The following is an 18654-nucleotide window of genomic DNA, read 5'->3' on the forward strand; positions in this document are numbered from 1 at the left end:
CATTTGGAGCTACCTGCTTGGGGAGGACCTTCTGGGGACAGTCTGACGTCACGTCCGTAGGTGAGACTAGAACTAGGGGACATAGCCTCAAGATTCGGGGGAGTAAATTTTGGGACAGAGATGAGGAAGAACTGCTTTTTCCAGAGAGTGGTGAATCTGTGGCATTCTCTGCCTAATGAAGCAGTGGAGGCTTTGTCAGTAAATATATTTAAGACAAGGTTGGATAGACTTTTGTATAGTAGGGGTATTAAAGGTTATGGGGAAAAGGCAGGTAGATGGAGATGAGCCCATGGCCAGATCAGCCATGATCTTATTGAATGGTGGAGCAGGCTCAATGGGCCGGATGGCCTACTCCTGCTCCTATTTCTTGTGTTCTTGTGAACCTTTGAATCTGCTTTATAAGAGCACTATCATCCTTCTCTCCATGTCCACTCTGTCTAGGCATTTCAATATTTTACAGGTTTCAATGTTGTTGAGAAGTGTAGACAGAGTCCATGGTTTCCATTATGTGCTGAGCTGTGTACACAACTCTGAAATTTCTTATGGTTGAGGTTTCCGGTGATGTCATCATCGAAAATGGCAGCTTAAGTCACCAGCTCCTCCGGAAAAACGCGTATTAAGCCCCGTTAACCCATCAAATATATTTTTCGAAAAATATTTGAACTGAAAAGAGGGGCACGAATGAGGAAAAGGAATGGAAATTAAAAAAAGGGACACTGCGGAGCCTGCGTCCGAGAGGAGTGCAGCGAGCAGCTCTCCTACCCGACCACGTGCTAGCGAGGTGGCCGCTGGGCCTCGCTCATGCAAAGCAGCAAATATCTTCGAAATCCTGAAAGAAATAATGGGAGTTCAGCTCCGTGATATTAAATCAGAGCTCGCCAGCGTCAATCAAAAAATAGTGGTGGCAGAGACTCGAATTGAGAAGGTGGAAGATTGCGTACAAAATGTGGAACGGATACTGAGTAAAACAATAAAAATAATACATCACCAAGAAGGTAAACTGCTTGACCTGGAGGGAAGATCATGGCGGAAAAATATCAGAATCTACAACGTTCCCGAAGGGCTCGTCTATGACGGAGTTTGTCGGAATGTTACTGCGGGACGCGCTGGATCTTCCCCCCGGCTATGGAGCTGGAAGTCGAAAGAGCCCACCACTCGTTCGTCCTGAAACCTACCCAGGATAGAAAGCCCCACTCAATAATAATTAAATTCCTTCAGTACAGCACCAAGGCGGAGATTCTATGAAGGGCCTGGGGTAAGAAGAGAGTGTTTTTCAAGGATAAATTGATATATTTCGACCAAGATTACCCCCCCCCCCCCGCGGTCTTGCAGAAATGCAAAGAATACTCTGAAGTACAGCGAGTACTAAAGCAGAAAAAGATTAGATTTCAAACTCCGTACCCTGCTAAACTTCAAGTGTTTTATGACAACAGGTCGCAGTTGTACCTGTTATGATACCAGCCCTCTCCTTTGTGAGAATTGCAAGAGCCCTAGTGAAAGGGGGGTCAATGACCCGAGAGAGAGAGACATGCCGAATGGACACAGGAAATGGAAAGACAGCGACGTGCTGGATACCGCATTCCACTGGGACAAAAGCTGGCGACTGTGGCATTGTTCTCAGGAGACACCTGGGAACTGCAGACGTGCCAACTCGCAGGGACATTGTAAAGCCCTCGGGCAAAGTGGGCTGGTTGAGAGAGAGATTGCATCACCTGCAACCTGATTGACACCTGAGATCCCGTGAGGCAGTATAAAGAAGGGTCTGAAAGAGGACGACCCTCAGACGCACCAAGGAGACACCGAGAAGCACGATACCGCTTCCCGTGGGAACGGGAAGCCATCTTGAAGGAAGCCACGTGCGTTAAATTCCGGATGCGGAGTTTGTGGCTAGAACCAACGGGAGATCGCTTTTAACTAACAACGGGGAAGATCGCTCCCCTGATTCCACGGATGTTTTGGGCAAGTTTTTCCGTTTATCTCTCTCTCTCTCCAACACGTGAAACCAAAAGGGAAAAGCCTGCAGACTTCAGAGTGACTCTTTATATTTCCAATTGGACTCAGTATTATACCCTAGACAACGAAAGAGCTTATTTCTGAGTGATTATTAATGTACCTGCGTTTTAGATTGAGTATTGACGCATGTTATCTGAATGTTTGTATTAACCTTAATTTTTGTGCCCCTTTATTAATAAAACTTTTGAAAATAGTACCATTGGACTTCAACTGACATATCTATCTTTGCTGGTAAGTGAAACCAGTTACTGGTTTCATAACATACCAGACAGTGGAAGAGGCAACTACAGACATGAAGGCCAGAAGGTTGCCCGTTAGTGTGACCGAACCAAGAGAAAGCCTGGCTAGGAATTATCCTGCTCCACTTGAGAAATAGTGTGAGAATCGAGAAGGCTGGAGACGGGAGGAGACTGAAAGAAATATATCAGGAAGAGACCGGGAGTTTCCCCAAAGATAGTCCTCACCCCCTTCAGAAGAGCCAGGTTTGGCTAACTTTAAAAATGTTGAGAAGCTAAACGGAAGCAAAAGTACATGGTGATACACCTAACTCGAGAAATACTTATTATAATGTGGATTTTATATTACTTTGTTATTCTTTATTTGCTCACTTACTCCTTTCTCCCCACCAAAATCAGAATATATATATGTGTATGTATGTAATAAGTGTGTGTGTATATATGTATAAATAGGAAAAGTACACAGGGAAATCTTTTCTATGTAATGGATTTGTTCACTGACTTTTATGAATACTGCAATGGGGGCCCTCAACTCACAAGTAGGAGGGGTTATCCCCCACAGCTAGACATTTTCTCTAGCTCAACACAGGGTCATCTACTGGAGACCTCAGCCTTGGAATCACACGTTCGTTGCCATTTTTGTTATTATTTGCATTTCTTGGTTCTTATTTGTTCAGAGTAGATCGATTAAATTTTATTCTAATTTCAATGATACATTGACAGATAAATACAGATGGCTAAGGACAAGGTAAAATTCATTTCTTTTAATGTCAATGGGCTATTAAATCCAATCAAACGTAAGAGAATTTTATCCAAAATGAAAAAAGAACAAGCCCATGTAGTATATTTACAGGAAACTCATTTAAGTGATAATGAGCATAAAAAAACTAAAGAGAACTAGGCTTCACTAATCTGTTTTTCTCCTCATATAAATCAGGACATAGGAGAGGAGTTGCTATTCTTATCTCAAATAAGAGAAATTTTGAAAAAGTATTCGAAATGGGAGGTAAAGAGGGCAGATATATTCTGGTAAGGGGGGGAAATATAGATGGCAATTCATTTACTCTATTGAATATATACGCACCCCAGGGAAGTGATAATGGTTTCTTTCAGAAAATTACTGATATTATGATAACGGAAACAGAAGGTCTCCTAATATGTGGGGGAGACTTAAATTTACAATTACAACCAAACTTAGACTCTTTCAATAGAAAAAACTATGAAACAAAATATTTACATAAGAAGGTTAATACACTTTTTGAGGATGTTGGTTTAATTGATATATGGAGGGACCTTTTCCCTGACAGAAGGGATTACACTCATTATTCTGCTCCCCATTCTGTATATACAAGAATAGACTTTCATAACATTTGGAAAAGACAAAGACAAAATAAATACCTGTGGAATTGGGACAATACATGTAAGTGACCATGCACCTATATATTTATCTGTGGATTTTGACCTACAACCAAAGAATACTATTTGGAAACTAAATTCAAGTCTACTCAATGATCCGTACTTTAAGGAACAAATTAAAAAAAGAAATTGGTCTCTACTTAGAATTTAATGATAATGGAGAGGTTTCACCTCCCATTTTATGGGATACTCTGATGGCGGTCTTAAGAGGGAAAATTATAGCGATATCTTCATATAAGAACAAAATAAGGAATAAAACATTAGAGGAATTACAAAATAGACTGAAAGAACTAGAGAAAAAACACAAATTAAATTTGGCACAGGATATATTAGGGGAAATTAAAAGAATTAGGAATGAAATAAATAGTTTGGCTACGCAAGAAATCAGGAAAAACTTAATGTTTCTGAAACAGAGACATTATGAAAGTGGATCAAAATCTATGAAAATACCGGTGTGGAAACTGAAAAAAAAAATAGCAGAAAATACAATTCATAGAATTAGGGACCCAAGAATGAAAACGATAAAAAATAAGCTAAGTGAAATTCAAGAAGCTTTTGAAGTGTTTTACAAAACTCTATATTCCAAAGTTCCAGGGGGAAGCATAACCCAAACTGACACCTTCTTGAATTCTCCAGAGTTACCCACATTAAGCGAAGAACAAAATAGAACGATGACTACTGACATAACTGAAGTTGAATTAAAAGCTGCAATTAGTAGGCTTAAATTAAGCAAGTTACCAGGATCAGATGGGTATAAGGTAGAGTGGTACAAAGAATTTAAAAATGAGTTAATTCCTGTTTTACTCCTCATACTGAACAGGGCTCTAAAAAAGGCACAAATGCCACTCAGTTGGAAGGAAGCGATAATCTCAGCTATACCGAAAGGCGGCAAGGATAAAATGGAATGCGAGTCATTTAGACCAATATCCATTCTTAATGTAGATTATGGATTATTTACCTCCATCATGGCCAAATGATTAGTGGAGTTTCTACCCATACTGATACGTAACAATCAGACAGGTTTTATACGACAACGCCAGACACAAGACAATATACGAAGGACACTTCACATTATGGATCATATACAAAAAAAAATCAAAGCAATAATGATAAGCGTGGACACTGAAAACGCACTTGATTCAGTTAATTGGAATTTTCTTTACAGAGTTTTACATAGATTTGGTTTCCAAGACACAATTATTAAAACTATAGAGACACTATATGACAATCCTACTGCTAGGATTAAAATCAATGGATATTTATCAAATAGTCTTACCCTAGAAAGGGGCACGAGACAGGGCTGTGCATGGTCACTACTACTCTTCGCATTATATCTGGAACCATTAGCTCAATACATCAGACAAAATGAAGATATCAGGGGAATTACTATTAAAGGGATCGAGCATAAATTGGCTTGTTATGCGGATGACATTTTGATCTATCTAGGGCAACCAACATACTCTTTAACCAAATTGATGCAATCCTTTGAACAATATGGTCAATTATCAGGATACAAGATCAACGTAGCTAAAACCCAATTATTTTCATATTACTATAGCCCGCCAAGAGAAATTGAAAGTTGATACCCCTGGGCATGGCACACAGAGTCTTTCAAATATTTGGACATCATTATGCCAAAAGATTTGGCAAAATTATCAGAATGTAATTATCAGCCTTTATATTAAAAAAAATTAAGATGTGGCAAGATGGAACCCGATTCCTTTTTTCAGTCTCAGTTCAAGGATTGAGTCTATTAAAATGAATATACTGCCCAGACTGTTATATCTCTTTTAGGCCCTACCAATAGAGATTAATCAAAATCAATTCAATGAATGGAACAAGATGCTATCAAGGTATATTTGGCAGGGTAAAAGGCCTAGAGTTTGTCTCAAAACTTTGCAATTAGCAAAGGAAAAGGGGGGATGGGGCCTACCTTCTCTTAGAGATTATTATTTTGCAGCACAGTTGAGAGCTGTGATATGTTGGTGCAACCCATCATATGATGCTCAATGGAAAAACATTGAGGAGCAGGTACTTCCCATCCCCATACAAGCAATTTTGGTTGATAACAACCTGCAAAGGTACATAAATACTATTAATAACCCATGGGTGAAATTGACTTAAAATATGGAAAACTACTATAAAAGAATATAATCTAGAGGGAGATATTGCAATTCTTAAATGGTGTGCATTTGACTCTGATTTTACACCAAATAAATTGGATGCTAGATTTAAGGACTGGACAGCTAACGGAGTAACAGCTCTTTGCAACATAATGAAAGAAGGAACACTGTTCAGTTTTGAAATGCTTAAAGAGAAACACTTATTAGAAAAACAAGATTTCTTCTGGTATTTACAGATGCGACAATATGTTAATAAGATGCTTAAAAATGTAACCAAGGCAAGTACATGCTTGATAGAGTTCTTTAGAAAAGCATATAATTCAGATAATGGTAGTAGAATCATTTCAAGCATGTATAAGGGGTTGTCAAATCTTAAAACACATTCGACTTCATACATTAAAACAAAATGGGAGAAGGAAGGAGGGATAATTATATCTGAGGAAGAATGGACAACAATATGGAGGTATCAATGGAACTGTACCTGTTCACAGAAATGGAGGGAGTTTGGATGGAAAAACTTGATAAGATATTTTATTTACACCCTCTCAGAAATCCCATTATGATAGTATCCTCCCTGTTTGCTGGAGAAATTGTGGAAATCAAAATGCAAATCATTATCATATTTTTTGGGATTGCCCTGTTATCAAAAACTATTGGAGGGGGATACACAATGCCCTACAAGACATCTTTAAATATGAAATACCCTTGGAGAGTAAGACCATATATTTTGGATATATACCTCAAGAATGGTTGAAAAGAGATAAATATTTAATGATTATACTGTTGGTGGCTGGTAAAAAGACTCTTATTAGGAAATGGTTATCACAGGAGAGCCCAACTTTAAATACATGGATGGAAATTACAATGGACATTTACAAAATGGAGAAGATAACAGCATCTGTTAATCATAAGCTGGAACAATTTGATTCATACTGGGAAAAATGGTTTAACTACATAATGCCTCATAGGCCTGATTTTATTCCCACAAATCAATGAATCTGTTGTAAAAAAAAAAGTTCACTCCCTACTTGTACATAGTTCTTTCCTTTTGCTTGTTTTTTCTTTCCACTCTTTTCTGTAAGTGTATACCTCAGATAAATACTTTGTGGAGATTTGTGATATATATGATTATATGATATATATGTATAATGTCTGAAATACATCTTATGGAAACGTTTGATGATGAACTTCAATAAAAAAATAAATTACAAGAAAAATTCTAAAAATCACAATAAATATTAATATGTAAAATAAAAAAAAGAAATTTCTTATGGTTACACGCAAAGCCAAGTTGTGATTCATCTGGACAGGATGCTTTCTATGGTCAATAAAAATTGGTCAGGATCAAACAGGACATGCCAAACTTCTTTAGCCTCCTAGGAATGGAGGCATTTTTAGCTGAGATGTCAACATAGTTGGACCAGAACAGGCTGTTGGTGATTTTCACTCCTAGGAACTTTAAGCTCTCAACCCTCTTGACCTCAGCACCTTTGAAATAAACAGGAATATGAGCACCATCCTCCTTTCTTAAGTTAATGCCCAGCTTATTTTGCTGACATCGAGGTAAAGGTGTTGTCGAAACACCACACAACATCTTATTCCTGTATTCTGACTCATTATCTGAGATCAGGAAGACTACGGAGTTAGAGCACGATCTGGCCAAGCTGGAATTGGCTGAGGATGCAGCCTTGTAAGACACCTGTGTTGAGGATAATAGTGGCAGAGGTATCTATCTTTACTGATTGTGGTCTGTTGGTCAGGAAGTTAAGAATCCAGTTGCAAAGAGAGGTGTTGAGTTCAGGGTCTAGGAGTGTGGTGATGAATTTGCTTGGAATTATCTTATTGAGGTCAGAGCTGTAAATCAATAAACAATAGTCTAAGATTGATCTCTGTAGCATGTGGACAGTAAATATACCTGTGTACAGACAGGGAGATGGTATCTGCCATTAGCCCTGTTTTGCTGAATTGTAGTGAGTTGAGTTTGTCACGCAGTTTGGAGTTATTGTATGCCAAGACCAGGCTCTCAAAGCACTTGGTGGTGGATGTTAGAAGCATGGCCAGAAGTCATTAAGACAAGTTATCTTGTTTTCCTCAGGTACCAGGAATACCTGAGTATTCCTCAGGTATACTCAAAATATACCGTAGATTCCGGACTACAGAGCGCACCTGATTTTAAGCCGCTGGCTCTAATTTTAGAAATAAAATCATTTTTTTAATTGTACAGGCCGCATCGGATTTTAGGCCGCACCGGATTTTCGGCCGCAGGTGTCCCACGTTGTAATATGAGATATTTACACAGAAAGATATTACACGTGAGGATTTTTTTAACTTTTAATTAAATCCATATGGTAACAAAAACAAATACATATTGCAAATGCTTTTTTTCGAACCGTGCCCGTACGCGGCTACTTTTAAATATACGTTGCGTATACTTCTTTACTGAACAACATTCCAATATCTCCTAACGACTGGTAAAAAAATATATATATTGCAGCCTACCAGGAAAAGTTATTGATACCTTTAACTTAAAAGCAGAGTTCGCTCAGATCCAAAGCCGCTCGCGTAATGCGCTCCCCCCCCTCCTTTCCGTTTCATCGCAAACGGCATTTAAAAGCAGAGTTCGCTCAGATCCAAAGCCGCTCGCGTAATGCGCTCCCCCCCTCCGTCCCGTTTCATCGCAAACCGGCATTTTCCCACAAGACACCGCGAAACCGGGTGTGACGTCATAGCATCCCGCGATGTAGTACAGAAAACAAATATAGTTTAAACTAAGTAGGTAGCACAATGCTTCGAGTGTTTTCCATGTTGATGAGGGTGAGTACAAATGACTGATTTACAATAATTTAATTGTGAAAGTGCGCTTGATTTATCGTACAATTTCATTGGACCTCTGTGAACTACTCATCAATTTTATTGGTCTACTGTTACGAGGCAAAATGTTTACGAGGCGGCATGAAAAAAACCATGCATTAGCCGCTTCGGATTATTGGCCGCAAAGTTCAAAGCTGTTCAAAATGTGGGAAAAAAGTAGCGGCTTAAAATCCGGAATCTACGGTACCTCAAAATACAAGAGGTATTCAAAATACAAAATACAAGAAAATACTTGTATTTTCAAGTATACAAAATACAATAATGTCCCTTTAGAATGAGACATTTAGTTGGAAGAAGGTGGTGAATCCATGGAATTCATTGTCACAGGCGGCTGTGGCTGCCATTCATTGGGTGTATTTAAAGCAGAGTTTGATGGTTGTTGATTAGTAAGGGTGTCAAAGGTTATTGGACGAAGGCAGGAGAATGGGGTGGAGAGGGAAAAATAAATCAACTGTGGTTAAATGATGGAACAGACTGGATTAGCTGAATGGGCTATTCTACTCCTATGTCTGCCTTCCACGGCCCCAGTAAGGCAGCCAATATAATCAAAGATCCCAGACATCGTCTCTTCTCATCTCCCATAAGGCAGAAGATACAAAACACTGAAAGCAGATACCACCAGGCTGTAGGACTGTAGAGAATCTGAATTGATAGTCTCTTAAAGTTAACCTGTCGACTTTCCTCATTGCCTGTTAGTTATTTTTTTTAAATAAAAGTTCTGCTTTAGGTTTCTGATGTGCACTGAGTTATTTTCATTGTCGTGCTGCCAATAGGATTGTTAGAATTGCCAATAGTGCCTTATGAGCTAGCTTACCAAACAGTACTATTCCTTATTGTTATTCAATAGCTTTTAAAGTGCACTTTTGAATTGACTTTATTTCTTGCATTTATGAGTAAAAAAATCTTTACATCTGTCTAAATGTGCAATCAGAGTAAATTATAATGAAGAGAACAGTTAATATAATATAGAATACACTCAAATCAGTGTGAGTTAATCAGTCTGATGGCCTGATGGAAGAAGCAGTCCCAGAGCCTGTTGGTCCTGGCTTTTATGCTGCAGTACCATTTCCTGGATGCTAGCAGCTGGAATAGATTGTGGTTGGGTTGACTCGGGTCCCCAATGATCCCTTGGGCCCTTTTTACACACCTGTCTTTGAAAATGTCCTGACTCATGGGAAGTTCACAACTACTGTGCACTGCAGTCCTGTGATTAAGGGAGGTAAAGTTCCCATACCAGGCAATGATGCAGCCAGTCAGGAAGTCCTCAATAGTGCCCCTGTAGAAAGTTATTAGGATTTGGGGGCCCATACCTGTTAACGGCCGGATCAGATTTGCTATTGGACTCTCTTTACTCATTCTTGGTAGTTGAAAATCGTATTAACATTTGAATAATGATTAGTGCTGAGGCAGCAGCACTTGTGCACAAACTGACTGCAACACTTGTGAGGAACAGAACAGTTTCCATTTATGTAGTGTCCTTTTTTGAAAAGGATGAAGCAGAATACTTTAAATGTATCCAAGAAAGGAAAGGTTAACATGCTTTAAATAATATTATATTTTAAAAATGCAACCACTTAGAAGCATTCAAATAAAAACCGTGGAAGGCATGAGGCCAGGCAGCCTGCCCTTGTTTCCAATAACTTTGTTTCTTGTTTATTGGAGGTTGCCCAGTTGTTTATTCTGCACTTTGGTATTGCCAAAGCAGCACCAAATGCAGCAAAGTTGGAGGTGGTCCACGTAATCTCCTGACCTGGAAGGCATGTTTAAATCCTTTGATGATGCTGCGAGAATAGGTGTAGGAATAAGTGTTGCACCTTCCACCGTTGCAAGGTAGTGTGTCTGACGAGGGTGGGAGAAGTTAGGGCATCACGGAGAGAGTGGTCTCTGGAAAGCAGAAAAGGGTGAGGAAGAGAAGATGTGACTGGTGGTGGGATCCTGTTACAACTGGTGGAAGTAATGAAGAATGATTTGCTGGAGGCTGGCAGGGTGAAAAGTAAGCACCTAAAGAACTCTACCCCTACTCTGTCAGCTGTGGGGAGGGGGAGGTGTAGGGCTGGTAAGAGGAAAAATCCAGAAAACTGAGGAAATGCAAGTGGGCCACAAGAGGTCACAAGTTTAAGGTGCTGGGGAGTAGGTACAGAGGAGATGTCAGGGGTAAGTGTTTTTTTTTACTCAGAGTAGTGAGTGCGTGGAATGTTCTGCCGGCAGTGTTGGTAGAGGCAGTTACGATAGGGTCTTTTAAGAGACTTTTGGATAGGTGCATGGAGCTTAGAAAAATAGAGAGCTATGGGTAACCGTAGTAATTTCTAAGGTAAAGACATGTTCGGCACAACTTTGTGGGCCGAAGGGCCTGCATTGTGCTGTAGGTTTTCTAAGTTTCTATGTAAAGAAAAAAACATTGCAAAGTCTCAGTGAGCCTCTGGGATGATTATAAAGTTGTGGGTGAAATCCGTAAGGATCTGGTTCAGATCACAAGGGCTCTTTGTTACAGCCTGAATCATGGGATTTTGCAGTTGGGGAAAGGACAATACAGGCATGCTCCACAGTCTCTTAAAAGACTCTATTGTATCCGCCTCCATCACCGTGAAGTCTTGTGCGGGCAGTTGTGTGCGCAGGCGTGTACATGCCGGTTTATTTCTCTCTCTCTCTCTCTCTCTCTCACTCTCTCTCTCTCTCTCTCTCTCTCTCTCTCTCTCTCTCTCTCTCTCTCTCTCTCTCTCTCTCTCTCTCTCTCTCTCTCTCTCTCCAAATTGACTTTAGCTCGCTGTCTTCCCGATTCTGATAAGTGAGACTACACCATACATACAATATTTCTACTTTATTTCTACTTTATATAGGCAGTATATTTATCATATCATTCCTGCTTTTACTATATGTTCATGTTATTTTAGGTTTTGTGTGTTATTTGGTAGGTTATTTTTTGGGTCTGAGAACACTCAAAATTTTTATTTTTCCCATATAAATTAATGGTAATTGCTTCTTCGCTTTATGACATTTCAGCTTACAAATGGTTTCATAGGAACGCTGTACCTTCGGATAGCGGGGCAAACCTGTATTCATCATTAAAGGATCTTCTCCCTCTGGACAATTCCCTCTTCTCAGTGCTACCATTGAGGAGGAAGTACAGAATTCTGAAGACTCGCACTCATTGTTTTAAGAACAGCTTCTTCCCCTCTGCCATCAGATTTTTTAATGGCCCAGAGTATATTTTGTCTTGCACTGTACTGCTGCTACAAAACAACAAATTTCATGATGTATGTTTGTGATAAGAAATCTGATTCTACTTTCTGTAGATGGTTGCTGAAGCAAAAGTCTGTGGGATAGATTATGAATCTGAAACAGTTAAGAGACTACGCCTTCTTGTGATGAACAAAGATTTCACCTTCAAAGCAGGACAGTGGTAAATATTGAATGTCATTTGTTTTAATTTATACTTTGCATTCAAAGTGCTTATTTTGAGTATTATTATTTCTCAGCACACAGTGTAACAGATCTTTATTTTTATGAGCGATCTAGGCACTGGTGAGTAATTCAAATAGGAACCTGCAGCAAAAATGTCCAATTCTGATACACAGAGAAAGTTTAATTACATGAATTTGGATAATTCGCTATACTTGATTGTCACTTTGGGCAAAACCTAGAGCTGCGTGATGATTCTCCTCCCGCTAGTCTACTGTAGCCTACAACTTGCAACATCCAGTCTATTGAAGTTGTGATCTTCACCCTTTCCTCGTGTTGTCTCCACTTACCTTTGAAATCTTAGAAAATCTCTTTCTCAATGTGCCAGTAGTTCATCCATTTTTATCTTAAACCGCAGTACGTTCAAAATACTATAGCTGTGTTTATTTTGCTTGCAGTGAGGTCCATAATCCAAGTTTTGCGATGTTTCTCTAGTTGTACCAATTCATGTATTTCAAATTATCTTCTTCCTCCTTCCCAACACCACATTTACCCCTTCATTCACCTTTTCTCAAACCAATTTATCACCAAGTATTTTCCTCGGTGTATAGCTTCCAGTAACAAAGTAATCATTTTTGCTGCTATCTTTACTTCATAGATGTCTGCTGGTCAAATGCCAAGAATCCCACCTGGTAGAAATTCTTACTTCCTTTCAATGATCCTTGCATTTGGCTGTGCTTTGCTCCTGCTTAATCATTTCTCTTTCTTTCCCAGCTAAAAGTACTTTATAAATTGTTCTTGTCCCCTCATTGAGCTGTCTTGTGTAGCCAGATTATTAAGTAAATATTTTCAATGTTTTTATAACAATTCAGATACAAAACTTAAGTCATGATCTGACCATCATGTTTGCAAACAGTTCAGATCTAGCATGACCAGCATAAAATGTGAGCAAGTATCAAAGAACAGTTTCAGTAAGACTGTTTGCCCTAATTGAAGTAGTAATGCACAATGAGGAATATGCTGCACCCTGAGGTTATAGATCATGGCACTGTATTTCTTTACAGCTTTTGAAAATAGGACAATTGTGAAAGGGTCCATTGTGCCCTGTTTTGGCATCCCTGATCTCTTCCAAGTTTATTCCATTTAGCATAATTGTTCTGTCTCTCAACATCGTGGAAGGTACCCCACCTATGAAGAAAGGACTTGGTCTTTATGAGGGCTATACAGTGGTCACTTCCACTAATGATATGGATAGATCTGTATATCATGAGTATTTTAGTGAGAATAAGGTCAGTAGAGTTATCAGTCTTTTTTTTTAACTACACTGTGAAAATACTTAAAGCAATGCCAGTTCATAAGAAACTGTTAGATATCAGCTCTAATTAATTTTCCTTTTCTTCCCTTTTTAAGTGTGGGGCAAGGCAGTGTTATGAAAGTAGACTAATTACTTCTATTTCTTCTAATGACTGAATAAATATAGTATGTCTAAGTGAATAAACAGTAAGATTGTGAACTATTAGCTTTGGATTTGGTTGCTAAAAGGAAAAATAGTCTGTAGGATCAAAGCCAAAGATGTTGATCTTTCAAACATTTCTTACCCTATCACCACATCTATTGAAATCTAAAGCCATTTCTTTCTTTCCTACAGACCTCTTTATGCTAACATTCTTTGAGCGATATCTTTCAACTCTATATACTTGAACTCTTCAAAAACCTAGATTAGCAGTATCTCAATCCAACATGGCCTTAATTTTGAAACATTCATCCTGTTCAAACACTTGCTGCTCCACTTAGGCTAGGTAAAATTAAAGATACAAGAACTTTGAGGTATTACCGTGCATTATTTTGATTTTTAGCTTCTTGTGATTCCTAGGTTCTAATTGGTCCTTTTGGCAGTTATGCTTTTAGCTCTTTTGACCCAAAAGTCTGATATTCCTTCTCTCACCTTTTAAAGTTCCTGTAAATCACCCAGTAAATTCAGTAATCGGTCGTATTATAATCTCTATTGGAAGCATCTACTAATGCCTCTCAAGGTTCTGAAGGTTAGAGAACTATTAGTTTCAGAAATATTATACCATTTTAATCAAATATTTTATTTTGTATAAGTTTCTTATTTTGTGGTGTATTCTTTTGATATAAAAGATAGCACTTTTTTTTGTCATTGAAGGGTAGACTTCTTTATCCCTGGCATATCAAAAGTTGGTGGTTTTTCCATCTGTTCAAGTCCGGGGCTGTTGGAGAGGGAGAGTGTGGTGGAATTAGCAGTGAAATACAGCAAGCATCCTCCTGCCCACTGGATTCATACACAGGTAACTAAATAAATATCTTAATTTTCAAGAGTTCATTTTGTTAAGATGTCACCATTAATAACAGTGTTACATATTCTATATTGTAAGACCATAAATATAGGAGCAGAATTAGACCATTTGTCCCAATTGAGTCTGTTCCACCATTTCATCATGGCTGATCTATCTCCCTTTAACCCCAATCTCCTGCCCCATAACCCTTCATGTCCTGACAAATCAAGAATCTATCAATCTCAGTCTCAAATACACTCAGTACCTTGGCCTCCACAGTCACCTGTGGCAATGAATTCCACAGATTCACCACTCTTTCTGGCTAAAGAAATTTCACCTCATCTCTGTTCTAAATGACAACCCTCTATTCTGAGGCTGTGCCCACTGGTCCTAGACACCCCTACCATAGGAAACATCCTCATCACATCCACTATTGAGGCCTTTCAATATTTGACAGGTTTCAGTGAGCTCTTTCCCACATTCTTCTGAATTCCAATGAATACAGGCCCAGAACCATCAATCAGGCCTCCTATGGTAACTCTTTCATTCCCGAATCATTCTTGTGAACCTCCTCTGAACCCTCTTCAATGTCAGCACATTCTTTCTTGGAGAAGAAGCCCAAAGTTACTCACAATACTCCAAGTGAGGCTTCACCAGTGCCTTATAAAGCATCAATAGTACATCCTTGCTTTTATATTCTAGTCCTCTCAAAAAGAATGCTAATATCACATTTACCTTCCTCATTACCATCTCAACCTGCTAATTAACCTTTGGGGAATCCTCCACAGGGACTTCCAAGTCCCTTTTGCATCTTAGATTTTTGAATTTTCTCTCCATTCAGGAAATAGTCTACACTTTTATTTCTTCCACCAAAATGCATGACCATACACTTCCCAACACTGTATTTCATCAGCCATTTCTGTGCCCATTCTCCTAATCTGTCTAAGCCTCCTAGCTTCCTCACCACTACATGCTCCTTCATGTATTTTCATTTAGTCCATAAACTTGACCATAAAGCCATGAATTCCATCATCCAAATCATTGACATGTATTGTAAAAGGAAGCAGTCCCAACACAGAACCTGGTGGAACATCAACAAATTAGTTTTTATTTCCACTCTTTGCCTCCTACTAATCAGCCACTGCTTTATCCATGCTAGTATCTTTCCTGTAATACCATGGACTCTTATCTTGTTGAGCAGCATCATGTGTGGCACCTGTCAAAGACCTTCTGAAAATTAAAGTACACAACATCAACCAATTAGACAATAGACAATAGGTGCAGGAGTTGACCATTCGGCCCTTTGAGCCAGCTCCGCCATTCAGTATGATCATGGCTGATCATCCACAATCAGTACCTCGTTCCTGTCTTCTCCCCATATCCCTTGACTATGCTATCTTTAAGAGGTCTATCTAACTCTTTCTTGAAAGAGTTCTCCTTTGTTCCCCAATTCTCCTTTACCTATCGTGTTTGCTATTTCTTCAAAGAATTCTAGCAGATTTGTCAGGCAAGCTTTTCCCTTGAGGAAACCATGCTGACTTCAGACTATTTTATCATGTGTCTCCAAGTACCCCCAAAACCACAACCGTGACGATCGACTCCAACACCTTTACAACCACAGAGGTCAGACTAACTGGCTGTAATTTATTTTCTATTGTTTCTCTCCTTTCTTGAAGAGTGGAATGACATTGGCATGATTCTGCAGGACTGGAAAATTGCAAGAGTCTGTTGATTCTTGAAAGACCATTACTAATGCCTCTGCAATGTCTTCAGCCACCTCTTTCAGAACCCTGGGGTGTAGACCATTTGGGCCAGGTGATTTATCTACCTTCAGGCCTTTCATTTCCCAAGCAGCTTCTCCCTAGTACTAGCAACTTTACTCACCCCCTAACACTCTTCAACTTCCAGCGTACTGCTAGTGTCTTCCACAGTGAAGGCTGATGAAAATAATTATTCAGTTCACCCACCATTACTTTGTCCCCCATTACCACCTTTCCAGCATCATTATGCAGTGGTCTGATATCTATTTTCATCTCTTTTACTCTTTTTAAACTCTTTTTGTATAGCTCACAAAATCTTTGGCATCCTCTTTAATATTATTGGCTATCTTACCTTCGTATTCCCTCTTTTCCATCTTTCATCTTTTTAGTTGCCTTCTGTTGCTTTTTAGAAGCTTCCCAATCCTTTAACTTCCCTCTAATTTTTGCTTTATTATATGCCCTCTCTTTAGCTTTTATGTTGGCTTTGACTTGTCAGCCACGGCTGCATCATCCTGCTTTTAGAATATGACTTCTTTGGGATGTATCAATCCTGCACCTTCCGAATTGCTCCCAGAAATTTCAGCCAATGCTGCTCTGCCATCGTTCCTGTTAGTGTCACCTTCCAATCAGCTTTGGCCAGCTCCTTTCTCATGCTTCTGTAATTCTCTTCACTCCACTGTAATACTGACACATCTGACTTTAGCTTCTCCCTCTCAAACGCCAGGATGAATTCTATCATTATGATCAATTTTCCCTAAAGGTTCCTTTACCTTGAGCTCTAATCAATTCCGGTTCATTGCACAACACTCCATCAGATATAGGAGCAGAATTAGGCCATTTAGCCCATCAAGTCTGCTCCGCCAATCATATGGCTGATCCCTTTTTCCACTGTCTCCTCCTCAACCCTAGTTCCTGGCCTTCTCCCCATAACCTTTGATGCCATGTCAAATCAAGAACCTGTTAATCTCTGCCTTAAATACACCCAACAACCTGGCATCCACAGCTGCATCTGGCCATAAATTCACCTTTGGCTAAAGAAATTTCTCCACATCTATTTTGAAAGGGTGCCCCTCTATCCCTCGGCTGTGCCCTCTGTCCTAGGCTCTCCCACCATGGGAAACATCCTTTCCACATCTACTCTGTCTAGGCCTTTCGAAAGGTTTCAATCAGATTCCCCCCCCCGTCCTTCTGAATACCAGAGAGTACAGACCCAGAGCCAGCAAACCTTCCTTGTATGATAACTCTTTCATTCCTGGAATCATCCTTGTGAAACTCTTCAGAACCCTGTCCAATGCCAGCACATCTTTTTAAGATGAGGGGCCCAAAACTGTTCACAGTACTCGAGGTACCAGTGCCTTAAAGCCTCAGCATCACATCCTTGCTCTTGTATTCTAGACCACTTGAAATGAATGCTAACACGGCATTTACCTTCCTCACCACTGACTCAGCCTGCAAGTTAACCTTCAGGCTATTCTGCACTCAGTCTAGAATAGCTGATCCCCTAGTGGGCTTAACCACAAGCTGCTCTTAAAAAGCCATCTTGTCAGTGTTCTACGAATTCCCTCACTTCCAGCACCAATCTGATTTTCCCAGTCTGCCTGCATATTGAAATCCCCCATGACTATCATAGAAAAGGCATGTCAAAATGGCAATACTATCTCCTGTTGTAATTTTTATTCCACATCTTTGTTACAGTTCAGTGGCCTGTATATAACTCCCATTAGGGTCTTTTTACACTTGCAGTTTTTTAGCTCTACCCACAAGGATTCTACACCTTCCAATCCTATGTCACCTGAGGATTTGATTTCATTTTTTACCAACGGAGTCGCCAGCTATAATTTTCTTTCAGTATCTTATTTAAAATTTGTTAAAACTTGGCTTGGAGCTTAACCAGTTTAAATCTATAATTTTTTTTCAGTATGTAATTTAAAATCAGTTTGAACATAGATTTAAACTGGTTGACAAAAGTGCATATTTTGTACTTATTTTGAAGTGTGACCTCCACATTCTGATTGTATATAAATCTCACTACCACTAGCTGGTGCTATACCACTATTTCAGTGCCAGAATGCAGTCGTTCGTGAGAAGATGAAAAACATGGTTTAACTGTTTTGTTTCTGAAAGTAACTAGTTGAATTAAATAAAAAAATATAAAAGCTTGTTGCATAATTAATGATAGATTTCCTTGATAGCACAATTGGATGTAAGTGGTTCAATGATTTTTTTTCTCTTTCCTTATAATTTGATCAAAAGTGCTATATGCAATTTTAAATCTTTGGAAATTACACAGAGCTCTGTGCCCAATCCAAGTCTGAGTTTCAGCAGTTATTTTAGTTATGAACTGCTGATGTATACAACGTTTAATAAAAATCTTCAGTTAGAAAAGCACATATTCTAATGCTTGTGAATGTTTCCATTTATTTTATATCTCTTCAGTATAGATAGCTATGAAAATGTAGCTCTGACTTCACTTTTTTTTCCCTCTCTAGTTCTGATAAAGGGTCTCTGCCCTAAACATTGACTATACTCTTTTCCATAG

At 39.1% G+C, this 18654-nt stretch overlaps 1 protein-coding gene across 2 annotated transcripts in view; it reads left to right on the forward strand.

The window, feature by feature from the left end:
- The window catches only part of oxnad1 (oxidoreductase NAD-binding domain containing 1), a 49190-nt gene that overhangs the window by 11447 nt on the left and 19089 nt on the right, over positions 1-18654 (forward strand). For both annotated transcript variants that reach the window (XM_073054417.1, XM_073054418.1), the window contains exons 3-4: positions 11953-12059; positions 14226-14367. In XM_073054417.1, the coding sequence (XP_072910518.1) occupies positions 11953-12059; positions 14226-14367 (249 nt within the window). The remainder of the gene's footprint in view (positions 1-11952; positions 12060-14225; positions 14368-18654) is intronic.

Source organism: Hemitrygon akajei, chromosome 8 (genome assembly GCF_048418815.1).
Source record: "Hemitrygon akajei chromosome 8, sHemAka1.3, whole genome shotgun sequence".
NCBI lineage: Eukaryota > Metazoa > Chordata > Chondrichthyes > Myliobatiformes > Dasyatidae > Hemitrygon > Hemitrygon akajei.